A 13,489-nucleotide genomic window follows, 5' to 3' on the forward strand; every position below is an offset into this window, starting at 1 on the left:
TCAGTGCCCCGATCCGGCGCTTTCTGTGGGGTCAGCTCAGCGTCCCGTCGCTTACGTCTCTCAGGGCTTCGATTCAGCCTCGTTCCGCCGCCATCGCAGCCAGGTGCTGCCCCTGAGCGCGCTCGGTGGCTCTGGGATGGGCGGGCCAGGAACCGCTGGAGTGAGGGGCACCGGCCGGTGCTGTGGCCCACACGTGCCCGTGTGGATCTCCAGGAGCTTCGACAGGCTCCTGATGCCACGTGGCTCCGGTGGCGAGGCCGGGCTGGGACAGGAGGGCCACCACCTGTGTCCCCACCTGTCCACGGCGCGGGGCTCCAGCTCCTGAGAGCCATTTCTGCCAGAGGCAAAAGAAGCGTTTACGTTTTAACGTCGCTGAGCTGCATGCCCGTCTTGGCGGCTTTTCGTTGACGTTCTTGTCGAACAGCTTCCAAGGCCCACGGCGGAAGGAGCGCCATCGGCACTCTGTTCTTGAAGTTTGCTTTCCTGTAATGGTCCGGCCAGGCCCCCACGTTCCAAAGACGTTCTCGCTGTCCCCAGCTTCCCCACTGTCATCTGAAAGTCCTCATGGGGAACCTCCCCCCACTGAAAGCCTCCTGCGCTGGGGACCCCTGCAGCGCTCGCATCTGGGGGATGCTGAGAACGTTTTTGCCGGGCACGTAGCAGCCCGTCAAGGTCATGCTCCTCCGGTGAGCATCACGTTAAGTGTGAAGGAGGCTGAGTGAGCACACGTCTCTCCCCAGACGTGAGGGAGCAATCACAGTCGAGCGACACTTCAGGGTGGCAGGAGAGGGGACAGGCCAAGAGCAGTTGGCCTCCCTGCCGGGATGGTCTGGGACATGCTCACGGGCTGGAGCCCGCTGCGGTTCCTTCCCCAGCAGACCTCGAGCCCACGCCCCGCCTGGTCCTTCCTCACGGGGGTGGCTCAGAGCAGGGGGCAGCAGGTGCAGTGTCCCTTCATCCTTCCCGGGCTCCCATGCGGCCTCTGGGGGCCCCTGAGCGGAAGGCGGCACGGGGTGGAGAGCAAGGACAGCCCCTCCCGTGGGCTCTTGGGGAGCTGGTGATGCCGCTTCCTGAGCCCGGGGCTGGTTGCACAGGTGTGAGTTCCGGAAGCACCTCGGCGGTTGTACTGACATCGTGTGCACGTGTGGTCCGCGTGTGGCACCCTGGCCTCACCCCCCACCCCCGCCGTCTCCATCTAGGAGGGGGACGGGCGCGGCGTCTTGGAGTTGGGGCTGCTGCTGACCCAGGCGTCAGGGCGCTGGCCTTTGGCCGAGGGCCCCCTTCCCAGCCTGCGCGTGGCGCCCTCCTCCGCGTCCTCACGTGGTGGAGACGGTCACCGCTCCGGGGCCCCATGTGTGAGAGCCCTAATCCCACAGCGGGGTCCACTCCGTGAGCTCATCGCCTCCCGAGGGCCCCACCGCTCGCCCTGGGATTGGGGCATCGGGCTGTCGAGCTGGTGGGCAGGGACGAGCACGCAGTCCGCAGTGGCATCCAGGGACGGAGCAGCGCTCAGGCGAGAGAGGCAGGGCTGCCCTTCTGAAGGAAGGCAGAGCCTACGTCCGCACTGAGCAGCAGGTCCCCCCAGCACCCCAAGGCCCTCATGGGAGAACCTGCCCCACGCAGCATGCGGCGGAGGCGGTGTGTTCGGGAAAGCGTTGTGCCGAGGAGCAGCAGGCCCGTGCATCAGCGGGGGCGGCTAAGGTGTGGCTGTCATCACGGCAGCTTGACGGGGTGGCTGGTGGTCGCGTTTCCACACCCGGACTGTGGGCACCTGCCATCCCCCCAGACGCCCTGGTTCCATGTTTCTGCTGCGGGTCAGTGAGGGTGGCCGGCCGTGCCGTGGGCGCAGAGGGTTCCGGTCAGGGCTACCTGGTTTTCTGCCCACCCTCAACTGCGTCCAGGTGGGAGAGCTGCGTGAGGCTCCGGGCCCTGTGGTTGGGGACGAGGGCTCACTCGCGCTGGTGTGCCTCTGACCAGGCGCCACCGGGATCGAAGACCGCTTGCAGGACGGGGTCCCCGAAACCATCACCAAGCTGCGGCAGGCCGGCCTGCAGATCTGGGTCCTCACCGGCGACAAGCAGGAAACGGCCGTGAACATCGCGTACGCCTGCAAGCTGCTGGACCACGACGAGGACCTCATCACCCTGAACGCCGAGTCGCAGGTGGGAGAGCCGTCCGCGGCCCGCCCCGCCCTCTGTCTGCACCTGTGCTGGCTCAGAGCCACCTGGCAGCCGCGGCCGAGACCCCGCATTCTCTTCAGGGCCCCCCCGCCTCGCTGCACCCCCCGCCCGCCCTGGGTCGTGACCTGCCACGCTCGCCAGTCGGCATGTCTGTGCCTTTCGCCCGTGTTCACGGCCATGTCCTCCCGTCCGCTGGTTTCTAGTTCCACTCACCCTTCTAAATGTGCGAGGTCCCCGGTCAGCACGTGTTGAACACAGCTGGACTGCCGTGGGGCCTGCAGGACACTGGTCACCGAGCTTGCCATCATGGGGGACCAGGAGCCACCCGCGTCCCTGAGATAGTTGGCCCTCTGCCTCTGCCCCCTGCCCCTGCAGGCCGCCTGCTCTCTGGGCAGCAGGCACAGTTTGGGAAGGGCGTCGCCAATTGAAGCCTCAGTAATGAGCCCGCTGGGCCCGCCGGACAGCTGCAGGAGCTCACGAGCGCCACGCGCCTCTGGGCTGCCCAAGCGCCTGCGCCCTCTCCATGTGTCCCCTGTGGATGGGGCCTGGGGAAGGGCCCCAGAGGGCTGTAGGGATGTGCGGGACCCTCTGGCCTGTCTGGGCAGCCCTGTGGCCAGGGCACCTGGGCCTCCCGGTGAAGATGCCATTCCGGCCCACACACGGTGTGACAGGGTCTCACGAACACGCTCGGCCTGCTCACCGTCTGCTGTGTGCAGTCGCACCCTGCAGCTGGCCCCGTTTGAGGAGGGGGGCTCGGCCGGGCCGGCAGCCTGCTGTCCTGGTGCTCGTCAGGCCCAGAGGGGCAGGGGCGGGGGCAGGTGGCCTGGTCTGCGGCCTGGCCAGGCGCACCGCACCCACCTGTCCTGTCCACGGCAGGAGGCGTGCGCGGCCCTGTTGGACCAGTGCCTCCGCCATGTGCAGTCCACGGCCCCCCGCAGCGCCCCCCAGAAGACCTTCGGTAGTGTGGGCGTGGCCTTCTCTCCCGTCTGCCCACCCGCCGAGCCCCCCGCCTCCGGCCCCAGCCTTGTGATCGATGGCAGAAGCCTGGCATACGCCCTCGAGAAGCACCTGGAGGACAAATTTCTCTTCCTGGCCAAGCAGTGCCGGTCGGTCTTGTGCTGTCGCTCGACGCCCCTGCAGAAGAGCATGGTGGTGAAGCTGGTCAGGAGCAAGCTCAAGGCCATGACCCTGGCCATAGGTGAGTGCCCGGGCCAGCTGAGAATGGGGATTCTTGGCAGGTGCTTCCGTGAGCTGCCTGGGCCGAGGCTGTGTGATGCCGGACGGACCCAGACACATGGCAGGGATCGGAACACCCACGGCCTCCTGTCAGCTGACTTCTGCTGACCGTCCCAGACGAGCATCTGGTTACAGAAGTCCGTCCTAAGTCATGAGCAGGTGCTGAGTCTTCCACCGCGTCCATAGGGACTATGTGCCCAGTGGCTTCTGCTGGCACATGGGGACCACGGAGCCTCTGGCTCCTCTCTGGGCTGCCTGGCAGGCACCTGCCTCCTCTGCACGCCCCCCACCCACCCTGTGCAGGGCCTGCTCCCGCCAGGCTCGGGCCCAGCAGCGCTGCCTGCTGGTGAGGGCCTGGAAGGACCGCGGGTGACCGGGGTGACTTGGGGACGGGGGATCCCCGTGACCCCAGATGTCGGTTTGCTCTTCCTGTGGCTGGAACCCACACCTGGGTGAGTGCTGGCTCTGTAATCACCTGATTGGGAATAATTATAGTATTTTCTGCAAAGACCCGTGACAGCCTGTCCTTGTTGACTGGGGGTTGCCCCCTGCCACGTAGGGAGCCTGACCAGGACAGAGTTGAGGCCAGTGCAGAGCCTGGGTCTGGGGTGGCCTGAGCATCACTGTCACGAAGACGGCCCAGGCTCGGGGAAGACAGGCAGCTGCTCCGGGCGGCTCTCCTGAGGGGCTGTCTCAGGACCAGCTTTGTCCCCATGCCTGGAGTGGCCTTCTGGTCCCCCTGAGCAAGTGCTGGAGGCAGGAGCGGGGACTCTGCAAGCTGAGTCTCCATCCCCCGCCCCCATCTGCTCCTCCCATCTGTCCTCGGTGGTAACATGTCCCCTGGTACAGCTGCTGCTAGACGTGAATGACGAAGCGCGTGTTTGCAGCCTGCTCGGGGCCTGGCTCTGCCACCGAGTCACTGGTGTGCAGTCCTCATTTAAGAAAGCGGAGGCAAAGCCTTGGCTACTTGAACAGGACGCAGGGGCAGCACGCTGACCCCTGGGACGCGAGCTCGTCTCCCACTGGCAGTCACGGCCTCGGAGCCCTCATCCTGGGCCCAGGGACGACTCACAGACAGCACCGTGGCCCGTGACGTCCATTCTGAGTGGCGTTCGGGGAAAGCCGTGGAGGTGGGCGTGGCCTCCCAGCTTTCAGTCCAGCGGCTATGACAAGTCAGCCGCCTTGGGCCCAGAATCCAGAACAGCAGGTGACAGGAGGGAGACAGTCAGTGCCCACGTGAGGGGCCGCTCCGCCTGCACATCTGCGTGTTTGAAACTTGTCACTCTGTGGTGTGGGTCCTTCTGCCCGCTTCCAGAAAGGGTCACGGTCACTGAGTGACAGTGACAGTCTGCTTGCCTCCCCTCGAAGGTGTTGGGCGCTGTCACCTGCGCCTGGGAGGCTAAGCACTTTGTCGGCAGCCTGGCTGACCAGACGGCCCCCGGGGTCCCCGCGAAGCGGCTCTGCCTGTGTGGGTGGGACTCGCCGCCTCGGAAAGCACGGCGAGGGGCCGAGTTGGGCAGCGTGACCGATCGCTCTACACGTGACAGGGGCAGGGCGCTCCGCAGGTGACCGGACAAGAGAGCACCCGTAGAGCCACAGGGTGTTGGGGCGTTGCTGGCGCGTGGAGCTGACCAAGGGAGGAGGTGCTGTTGCCCGCGCCCCGTGCCGGTCCCCGGGTCCCGGCTCGGCTGGCCCAGGCGCACTGCCCGCTTCTCCTCGCCCTGGCCCGGCCCAGCGGGGACCCCGTGACATTGGAGCGTCTCCACGCCAGCGACGCTTCCTGCCTGATTCTTTCCAGGGGACGGAGCCAATGACGTCAGCATGATCCAGGTGGCAGACGTGGGCGTGGGCATCTCGGGCCAGGAGGGCATGCAGGTAAAGACTGACCGGGCTGTCCAGGGCGACCTCCCCGTGGGCTGCGTCCAGCCACGTGAAGGGCTGGCCTCGGGCGCAGCGGAGCCCACAGCAGCCGAGGCGGAAGGTGGCTGCGAGGTGGCCGGGCCGGGCGCAGCCGCTGTCCTCAGGCGTTCTCTGTGGCGCAGGTAGAACAGGCGGGGGGCTCGTCACCTCCTCCCTGGCTGTTCGCGCCCTGCCTCTGGGGCATTTCCATGGCCTCTGAACACTAGTGACGCCGCTTGACAGACTGGCTCTGCACGTCCCCGTTGTCACCATGTGCTCCCCACATGGGACCCAGATGCCGAGCCAAGGGGCTCATTAAGACGTACTGCTCTGGGCGTCGTTACGATTTCCTACATTTGATTAACTTTGAATCACAACGTCGTTCAGCTTGCTAGCGACTTCAGGGAACACGCTCTCACGTGTTCTCATTTTAAGAAGCAGGACGTTGTCACCATTCAGTCACCGGCTGACTCACTCCGCCGTGTGCTCGGGCTGGGGTCCCTCACTGAGCACTCACCGGGCCAGGCCTGACAGAGGTGCCGTCCCCAGCGAGGCACAGCGGTCGCCCGTCAGCACACTCCACACTCCGGCCCCTGCCCCACCGGCCCCCAGTCGCGTGCCTGGCCTCTTCACAGCGCTGCGTGTGGGGAGCTCGCGACACCTCAGTCGAATGAGTGGACAGAATAGTCAGCTCGTGCGGACTTTGGTGGCACTGCCTCCTGGCATTACGCTCGTTTCCTAGGTCAGCGGTCCCCAGCCCTTACGGCACCAGGGACCGGCACTCCTGTGACAGTAACAGCTGAGGATCTGAGGGGGGCTGAGGCAGTGATGCTGGCGCTGGGGAGCGGCTGCAGATGCAGACGAGGCTTCACTCACTTGCCCGCCGGTCCCCTCCTGCTGTGCGGCCCGGTTCCCGACAGGCTACAGCCAGTACTGGTCCGGGCCGGGGACCGTGCCTCAGAGTGAAGCTGAGCAGGGCGGTGCCTGTAAAGCACAGGCGTAGGGAAGGCACCCCGTAAACCCACTGACGACGATCACTGACTGGAGAGGGGACTCAGCTGCCATCGCTCACTTCCGCAAGGCGGGAGCCGGGGATTTTTGTCTGCATTTTGAGAGATGATGGGATCGGCCAGGCCTGAGGTCACATGCTCAGGCCAGGCCCGCAGCGGGCGTGAGGTCTCAGTGGGGTGCTGTGGGACACCTTGCAGTGTTCCCAGCTGCCCTTCTCTGAGGAGGTGGCACTCTGGGGGCCGCCAAGGCCCGGCACCTCCTCCTACTGGTCCAGAGCACGGGCCAGTGTCCCTGTGCAGGTAGATACGGGTGGCAGGGACACTAATCCGACCTGAGTCATCGAGGATGGGTGAGGTGTTTGGAGCTCCCCCGCCAGCTGAGGTGGGGACCTAGCGGGGACAAAGGACATTATCTCCGAGAAGCTTGGTCCTTGGGGGAGAATCTGGGCCCACCATGTTTGCTGGGCACTTGTGGGGCAGGGCCCTGGCCAGGGACGAAAGGTACAGGGTGTAGGACGGCCGCTCTGCTGGCTGCCACGGGAAGTCGGAGGAGCCGGGAAGACGGGCAGTTCCCGCGAGCTCCACCAGACGTCATTGCAGGAGGTGCCAGGAGCAGCACGAGGGTCTCACGGCGGGTCCGACCCCGCGGACGGGCAGCAGGCCGCCGGGGGGCTTACGCGCGCTTCTCCCCCGGGGCGGGTGCTCCAGAGGCGGCCCGCGGCCTGTCCCTAACCTCTCCTAACGGCTGTCCCTGTGTCGAGAACAGGGACCCTGACTGGTGGTGTCTGTCTCCAGGTCTGTGCCTGGCAACAGGGGTTCAGGGGGTGACTGCGAGGACGGGCAGTGGACGGACGAGGGAATTAAAGAGACGCGGAGCCCTCGAGCCTCCCAGTGCCACCGGGAGGCGGTGAGGACGCGGCGTCTGCCTCGAATCCCGAACTCGGGGCTCCGAGAGCAGGCATTCTGAGGTGTCAGGCTTTTCTGTCATGTGTAACAAGTGACGTTATTCTGCACAGAAAGGACATCGCGCGTGGTCTACTCTTTTCTAGGTTTTATTCAAATATAGGAAATCAGTTAAAAGTTGAAAGCGGCCTTACACGTTTGTGTGTGACAGTCCTCTGGAGACAGACGCTTTTTTCCCCTGACATTTCCTTTGATTTATTTTTCCAAATAGAGAAATTCGTCACAGGGTGGGTTCCAAGGTATTCTGGGCACAAAAGGCATCACTTTGATGGCCTTTGTCTGGCCCGGGGAGCACGAGGCTCAAAGAGGTGAAGGGACCTGTCCAGCCCCATCACCTTCCCTGCCCATGGAGGACACGTGCTGTCCCCACTCCGGGACGGGGTGCATGGGGCCAGCAGAGCGGGAGCCTGGCCTCGCCTACCCCGGAACACGCCTCGCAGGACGCCCCGGTCCCTGCCACGCGTCAGCAGGGCGTCTGCTCCTGACGCGGGGAGCCCCGGGCAGAACCGCGGAGACTGCACACGCCCCGTGTTTTTCTGGACTCCGGTCTCACGTGTTTGCAGCCGTGACGATGGCCCTGAACCTGGGGCTCGCTGGGGCCGAGTTTAGCTGGGGGAGGAGAGGGGACAGCGGCCTCCCCGCCCGAGCTGGCCCCGTGCTGGGGGCGGGCTGCAGGCAGGCGGGTTCGTGACGCGCGCGCTCCCTCCCCAGGCGGTGATGGCCAGCGACTTCGCGGTGCCCCGGTTCCGGTTCCTGCAGCGGCTGCTGGTCGTGCACGGCCACTGGTGCTACTCGCGGCTCGCCAACATGGTGCTGTATTTCTTCTACAAGAACACGGTGCGTGCCGCACGCGCCCCGGGGGGAGGGGGTGGGAGACGGGCAGGCCAAACGCGTGGCCGCCGAGCGCCTTAGAGTGAGGGGCGGTCTGGTTGCGAGCGTGACGCGGCCGGTGGCCGTCCCCCGTCTGTCCGGCTGGCTCTCCTGTGCGCTCAGCCCTCCGTCACCGTGGTTCTCGGGCGAGGTGCTGAGGGGCCAGACAGGCGTCACCCAGAGTGGACGGAGTCACGGGACAAGCAGGGTGTGGTCGGCAGTCGGGCAGACAGAATGAGGGGACTGTCACACTGCGGCCCTGGTACCGAATGGCTTGTGTCGAGACACACCCACACTGCGCCGCGCACGAGTCCCCTGGGCAGGGCGCAGGCTCAGACCCAGTGGGAAGGGGCCACCAGCAGGGTCCCACCACACTGTCTCACGTGCTGGCAGGACAGGGGCGGACCCCTCAGGGCCACGCCCTGGCTCTCCGGGGCTCTGTCCAGGGTCCTGATCCATCCCGCAGTGACAGACGTGACTCCCAGTTCCTTGTTACTGGGTCCTGGCAGCCCGGCGTCTGCCCCCAGCACAAGCACCATGGCCACTTCCGAGCTCCACCTACCTCTGGGGCAGAGGGACATCCTGCCCAGACTTGTTGGCCTGCTCCTGCCTGGCCTCTGACAGCGTGTGGAGGGGTGTCCAGACAAGGGGACTCTAAAATAAGCTGGGGTAAGTGACCACCCAGGGTGGTCCCACAGACCTGCCACATGGGATGCTACAGCTCCAGTGTCAGATCGGCCTGCACTCTTCTGCAAGATAAGACACAAAGGTGTTTTGCTCACCTCACTCTGTAATCCTGCTTTGAAGCCTCCGTGCTGGTCTACGCCGCCGTGAGCACAGCTCTTGCTCATGCTCAGCGGGGGGGGGGAGGGTTCCCACCTGCCCGACCCCCCTCCTGCCCCTCACTCTCACCCATTACAGAGTGTCTCCTAGCAAAGGGCACCGCTGCTGAGGGCCAGTCAGGGCAGGTCTAAGTCGACAGGTTGGATCCTGGAATTAATTCACACTAGGCTCTGCCTGCGACTCTGTCCTGTCGCCTGCCGCCTCGGCCCTGGGGTTCCAGCTCCAGTGCGCGCTGAGAACAGGCGTTGCTCGCGTTCGTTAACTGCGCCCAGCTGCGGCGAGCCATTCGCCATCTATGGATTTTATTCTCTTTATCTGAAAACCAAAGCGCACGTGGGAGTCGAGTTCTCTCCGTAATTCCTAACGAGAGCTCCCCAGACCGAGAGGAGGGTGTTGGACGTTTCTGCTGTGGACGGACAGAGTGGCCATCCCAAGGGGGCACGGCCTGTCTATTGTTGGGGAGAGGATGGGGATGGGGGCGGGGGCACCCGCTTCCGTGCGGGGTAGGACCACGGGGTAGGACACAGGGCCTCTGCACACACTTGAGACGTTCAGCGCTAACCGCTCTGCCTCTCACAGCGAGGCGGTCATTATTTTTAGGAGGAAGTTGGTCTTCCTTCCCAGCACAGAGCAGAGAAGCAGTTTCCATAGCAACAGGTTTGAGAAGAAGGCTTCCTGGTACCCTTGGCAACTCCTCGCTTATCTAAACGCTCCTCCTCCACGTTCCGTTCCGTGGACTCCTGGCTCGTTATGACTCAGTTGGCCCAGCTGGTGGTGCCAGGTGCCGGGGGAGGAAGCGGGGAAGTCAACGGGAAGTCCGCGTTGGCCGCTTTCCAGGGCAGAGGGGGAAGCTGCACAAGTCGCAGACGGAAACGGGACTTGGAGGGAGTGTGACATCGTAGGTTACGTCAACAGACTCCTTCCTGGTCGTCAGAACAGGCCAGTTTCAGGTCGGGAAACGGAAGCTCCGAGAGGCTGAGTGACAGCGCCAGGTCAGAAGGGCAGAGAGTGGCAGCTCCTGGCCACCCTGGGGAGCGTTCTAATGCACGCTCCCTCGGGACGGCCCACAGCTCCAGGCCAAGGCCTCGAGCAGCTGAACAAGCTGGTTTATGGAGAGGTAAACAGTGGTCAGAGTCAAGGCCTCTGACACCCTGGGCGTCGGCTTGCTTCTCCCTAAACGAGGTGGGCACACTGACCCTGTGTGAGCCTCAGCCGAAGGGGACACCCAGAGTTGCCGGCGGAGCAGACGTGCGGGCACGCCCAGTGTGCGAGGGCACTCCCGTCACAGGAGTGCGCTGCTCCTCGCGAGGGCCCACGGCCGAGTGCCATCAGCCCGTCCAGTTCCTGGACAAGGACACTGAGCAGAGAGCTTAAATGACCTGTGCCAGGCCGCACCGCTAACACACGTCTGAGCGCTTTGTGACTGCTAACCCACCGTGACCCCCCAGAAATGGGGGTCGGTGACCAACTCACAGGGGGCAGGGGCCCACCCCTAACTCCTACCGAGCATGTGCTCCAGGAGGCCAGGCCCCCTCCCGCAACCTCGCTGTCCAGGTCGGCGAGGCAGCGGGAGCGGTGGGGACCCGCTGGGGCTCACCCACCAGCCGAGTGCCCGAGGGGGCCCTGTGGGCACCAGCGACCCTGCCGCCACGCCCGCGTGCGTCTCTGCTACCTGCCCGCTGCCCGTCGTCAGGGGGAGGCGGGGTCTGGGATGCAGCACCTGGAGGTTCGGTTCAGGGAAGAGGCCAACATGGGTGACCTGGATGTGAGCAGCCCTAGACGCAGCGGGGCCTCCGCTGTGTCCCATCAGTATCTGTGGCTCTTCAGGCACGAGACCTCACACGCCACAGGCTGGCCTGGGAACACCCGGCTCCCACCGCGTGTCCTTCGTCATCTCGGGGGGACGAGAAGGGCCAGGAGGGGGGAGAGGCCGGGGCGTGGGCCCAGTGCCCACCCCGCAGGGCCCGGGCGGAGACTGTGCCAGGGCGGCTCCGAGCGGCTCGCCCCGCTCCCCTCTCTCGACTGCAGATGTTCGTGGGCCTCCTGTTCTGGTTCCAGTTTCACTGCGGCTTCTCCGCGTCCGCCATGATCGACCAGTGGTATCTGATCTTCTTTAACCTGCTCTTCTCGTCGCTTCCCCAGCTCGTGACTGGGGTGCTGGACCAGGACGTGCCGGCCGACGTGCTGCTGACCGAGCCGCAGCTCTACAAGAGCGGCCAGAACATGGAGGTGAGCCTCCCCGCCCCCCTCGCCTCCCACCCCTGGGAGCTGCAAGTGCCCGGGCCTCTCTGCGCGGACGACCGGGGACAACTCTTAAAACTCCAGAATCTGGCCAGCGGCGGGGGAGGGAAAAAACCGATTTTGCCGGCCCGACTCCAGAGGAAGCGGCGAGGCGGCCGGCTGTGCGCGTGTCCACACCCTCCGAGGTGTGTGTTAAATGGTTTTGTGTATCGATTTAACGCAAGGCTAAAAAGACAGGGTCCAAGAAAAGGTAGAATGCAGTGCAAACTCCCCGCAGCGAGTCTGCGAAGCCCACGGCCAGCCCACCTGTCCGCTCCGTCGCTGTGGTGGCGGCTGCAGCCTCCCAAAAGGTGGTTGATCTGGAATGGGAATTAACGAGAAGGGGAACTCATAGACCGGTGACCACACGCGGATGTAAATGTGTGTGAACACACCGCCTGGGTCGAGCGCTGATGACCAGGTCATCCTAAGTGCCCATCAGCGAGTTAAAATTTCACGTGTGCCGAGGGAACCACCCACAGCCTCCCGTCCAGCTCAGAACATTCCTCTTCAAAGGACGAGCTGACGTCCTTTGCTCACCCTGGGGACCCGGGGTTGCCACGGAGGCAGGCAGCATGGGGAGGGGCTGCTGAGGGCCGCTGCGGTACCTGTCACCTGCGCTAGGGCCTCCTCTGCTCAGGACACAGGGCGTCTCGTCCTGTGGAGTTTGGTAACCGACGGGGAGGGCCTGGCCAGCACCCACCCAGCGCTCAGTAAATGCCCCGTCTGTCCGACCTGCATTCCCTGTGGCTGGGGCTGGGCCAGCTGCTCAGGGGCCCACAGGGTCAGGTACAGGTTGCTACTCGCTGATGGGCACTCGCTGATGGAAGGCTGGCTTTAACGGCCATCTGGGAGGAGCTGGTCGTCAGCATGTCAGGCCAGGCGGCTGCCCAGATAAGGAAGACCCATGAGTCCGGGTGGAGGACTCTGTCCTCAGTGCCCAGCTCTTCGATTTTAACATCAGAGCATCCACGATGGACTTTTAGACGGTCACTCTCATGACACGTTCTAGGGAGCCCACCCACAGGGGAAGGTAGCACCCCGACAAAGTTGGAGCAGAGGAACCTGGCCTGGGAAGGCCACCCCGAAATGCAGCGCCCCCCCCCAACCTCCTACGTCGCCTCAGAACTGCTACAGCCAGTGTTTCTCACGGGCCCTGCGGGACCCCCCACCCCCTCCCCGGTCCCAGTCAGCACGTTTAAGCGAGTAACGGCCCGGGGAAGGCTGACCTGCTGGTTTTGTGCCCCAGGAGTATCGGCCGCGGACCTTCTGGTTAAACATGGCCGACGCCGCCTTCCAGAGCCTGGTCTGCTTCTTCATCCCTTACCTGGTAAGTTGGCACCGGCACCACTGTTCCCGTCGCTTCCCCAGTGACCCCAGACACAGGACGCCACTGTCTTCCAGGCCTACTACGACTCGGACACGGATGTGTTTACCTGGGGGACCCCCATCACTGCCATCGCGCTGCTCACCTTCCTGCTGCACCTGGGCATCGAAACCAAGACCTGGGTGAGGGGGGGCGGGGCTTGGGGGCGGGGCTTGGGGGGGCTTGGCCTGCGCGCATGCGCGCCCGCGAGAGCCGGGTGTCCGGCGACCCGGTCCCCTGGGGCCCACGCCGTGGGCTCTGGGCAGCTCAGACCCCTCCCCGCCTGGGTCCAGGCGGGTCCCCGGGTCCCCGGGTCCCCAAGCCCCAGCGGCCGCCGTGCCAAGACCCGTTTTCTCAGCCCTCAGAACGTCGCCGCCAGTGCGGATGACCGGGGCCTTCCTGGCTGAAACAGCGGCCCTCTCTGTCTCTTCGCCCTCAGACCTGGCTCAACTGGGTGGCCTGTGGCTTCAGCGTCCTTTTATTCCTCGCTGTGGCGCTGGTTTACAACGCGTCCTGCGCGACGTGCTACCCGCCGTCCAACCCCTACTGGACCATGCACACGCTCCTGGGCGACCCCGTGTTCTACCTGACTTGCCTCCTGGCGCCCGTCGCCGCGCTGCTGCCCAGGTGGGTGTCGCCGGGTCGCGTCCTGGGCGGGCTGGGGCCCATTTCATCCAGCGACGGCCGCGCTGACGCCGTGTTCGCTCTGCTCAGGCTGCTGTGCAAAGCTCTCCAGGGGACCCTTTACCCCACCCCGCTTCAGCGGGGACGCCAGCTGGCCAAGAGGTCCCCCAGGAGACTCGGCACCCCCAGAGAGCCGCGGGGCCGCGCCCCGGCGGTGC

General features: G+C 65.1%; 1 protein-coding gene across 1 annotated transcript in view; it reads left to right on the forward strand.

Annotated features, from left to right (window-relative positions):
- The window catches only part of ATP10A (ATPase phospholipid transporting 10A (putative)), a gene marked incomplete at its 5' end in the record, with an annotated part of 71,402 nt that overhangs the window by 47,453 nt on the left and 10,460 nt on the right, over positions 1-13,489 (forward strand). Inside the window, 9 exons of the mRNA XM_023523882.1 lie at positions 1,978-2,162; positions 3,057-3,378; positions 5,215-5,291; positions 8,000-8,125; positions 11,030-11,230; positions 12,531-12,611; positions 12,686-12,790; positions 13,087-13,274; positions 13,362-13,485. Coding sequence (XP_023379650.1) covers positions 1,978-2,162; positions 3,057-3,378; positions 5,215-5,291; positions 8,000-8,125; positions 11,030-11,230; positions 12,531-12,611; positions 12,686-12,790; positions 13,087-13,274; positions 13,362-13,485 — 1,409 coding nt within the window. The remainder of the gene's footprint in view (positions 1-1,977; positions 2,163-3,056; positions 3,379-5,214; positions 5,292-7,999; positions 8,126-11,029; positions 11,231-12,530; positions 12,612-12,685; positions 12,791-13,086; positions 13,275-13,361; positions 13,486-13,489) is intronic.

Source organism: Pteropus vampyrus, unplaced genomic scaffold, assembly GCF_000151845.1.
Source record: "Pteropus vampyrus isolate Shadow unplaced genomic scaffold, Pvam_2.0 Scaffold427, whole genome shotgun sequence".
In the NCBI taxonomy this organism is placed as follows: domain Eukaryota; kingdom Metazoa; phylum Chordata; class Mammalia; order Chiroptera; family Pteropodidae; genus Pteropus; species Pteropus vampyrus.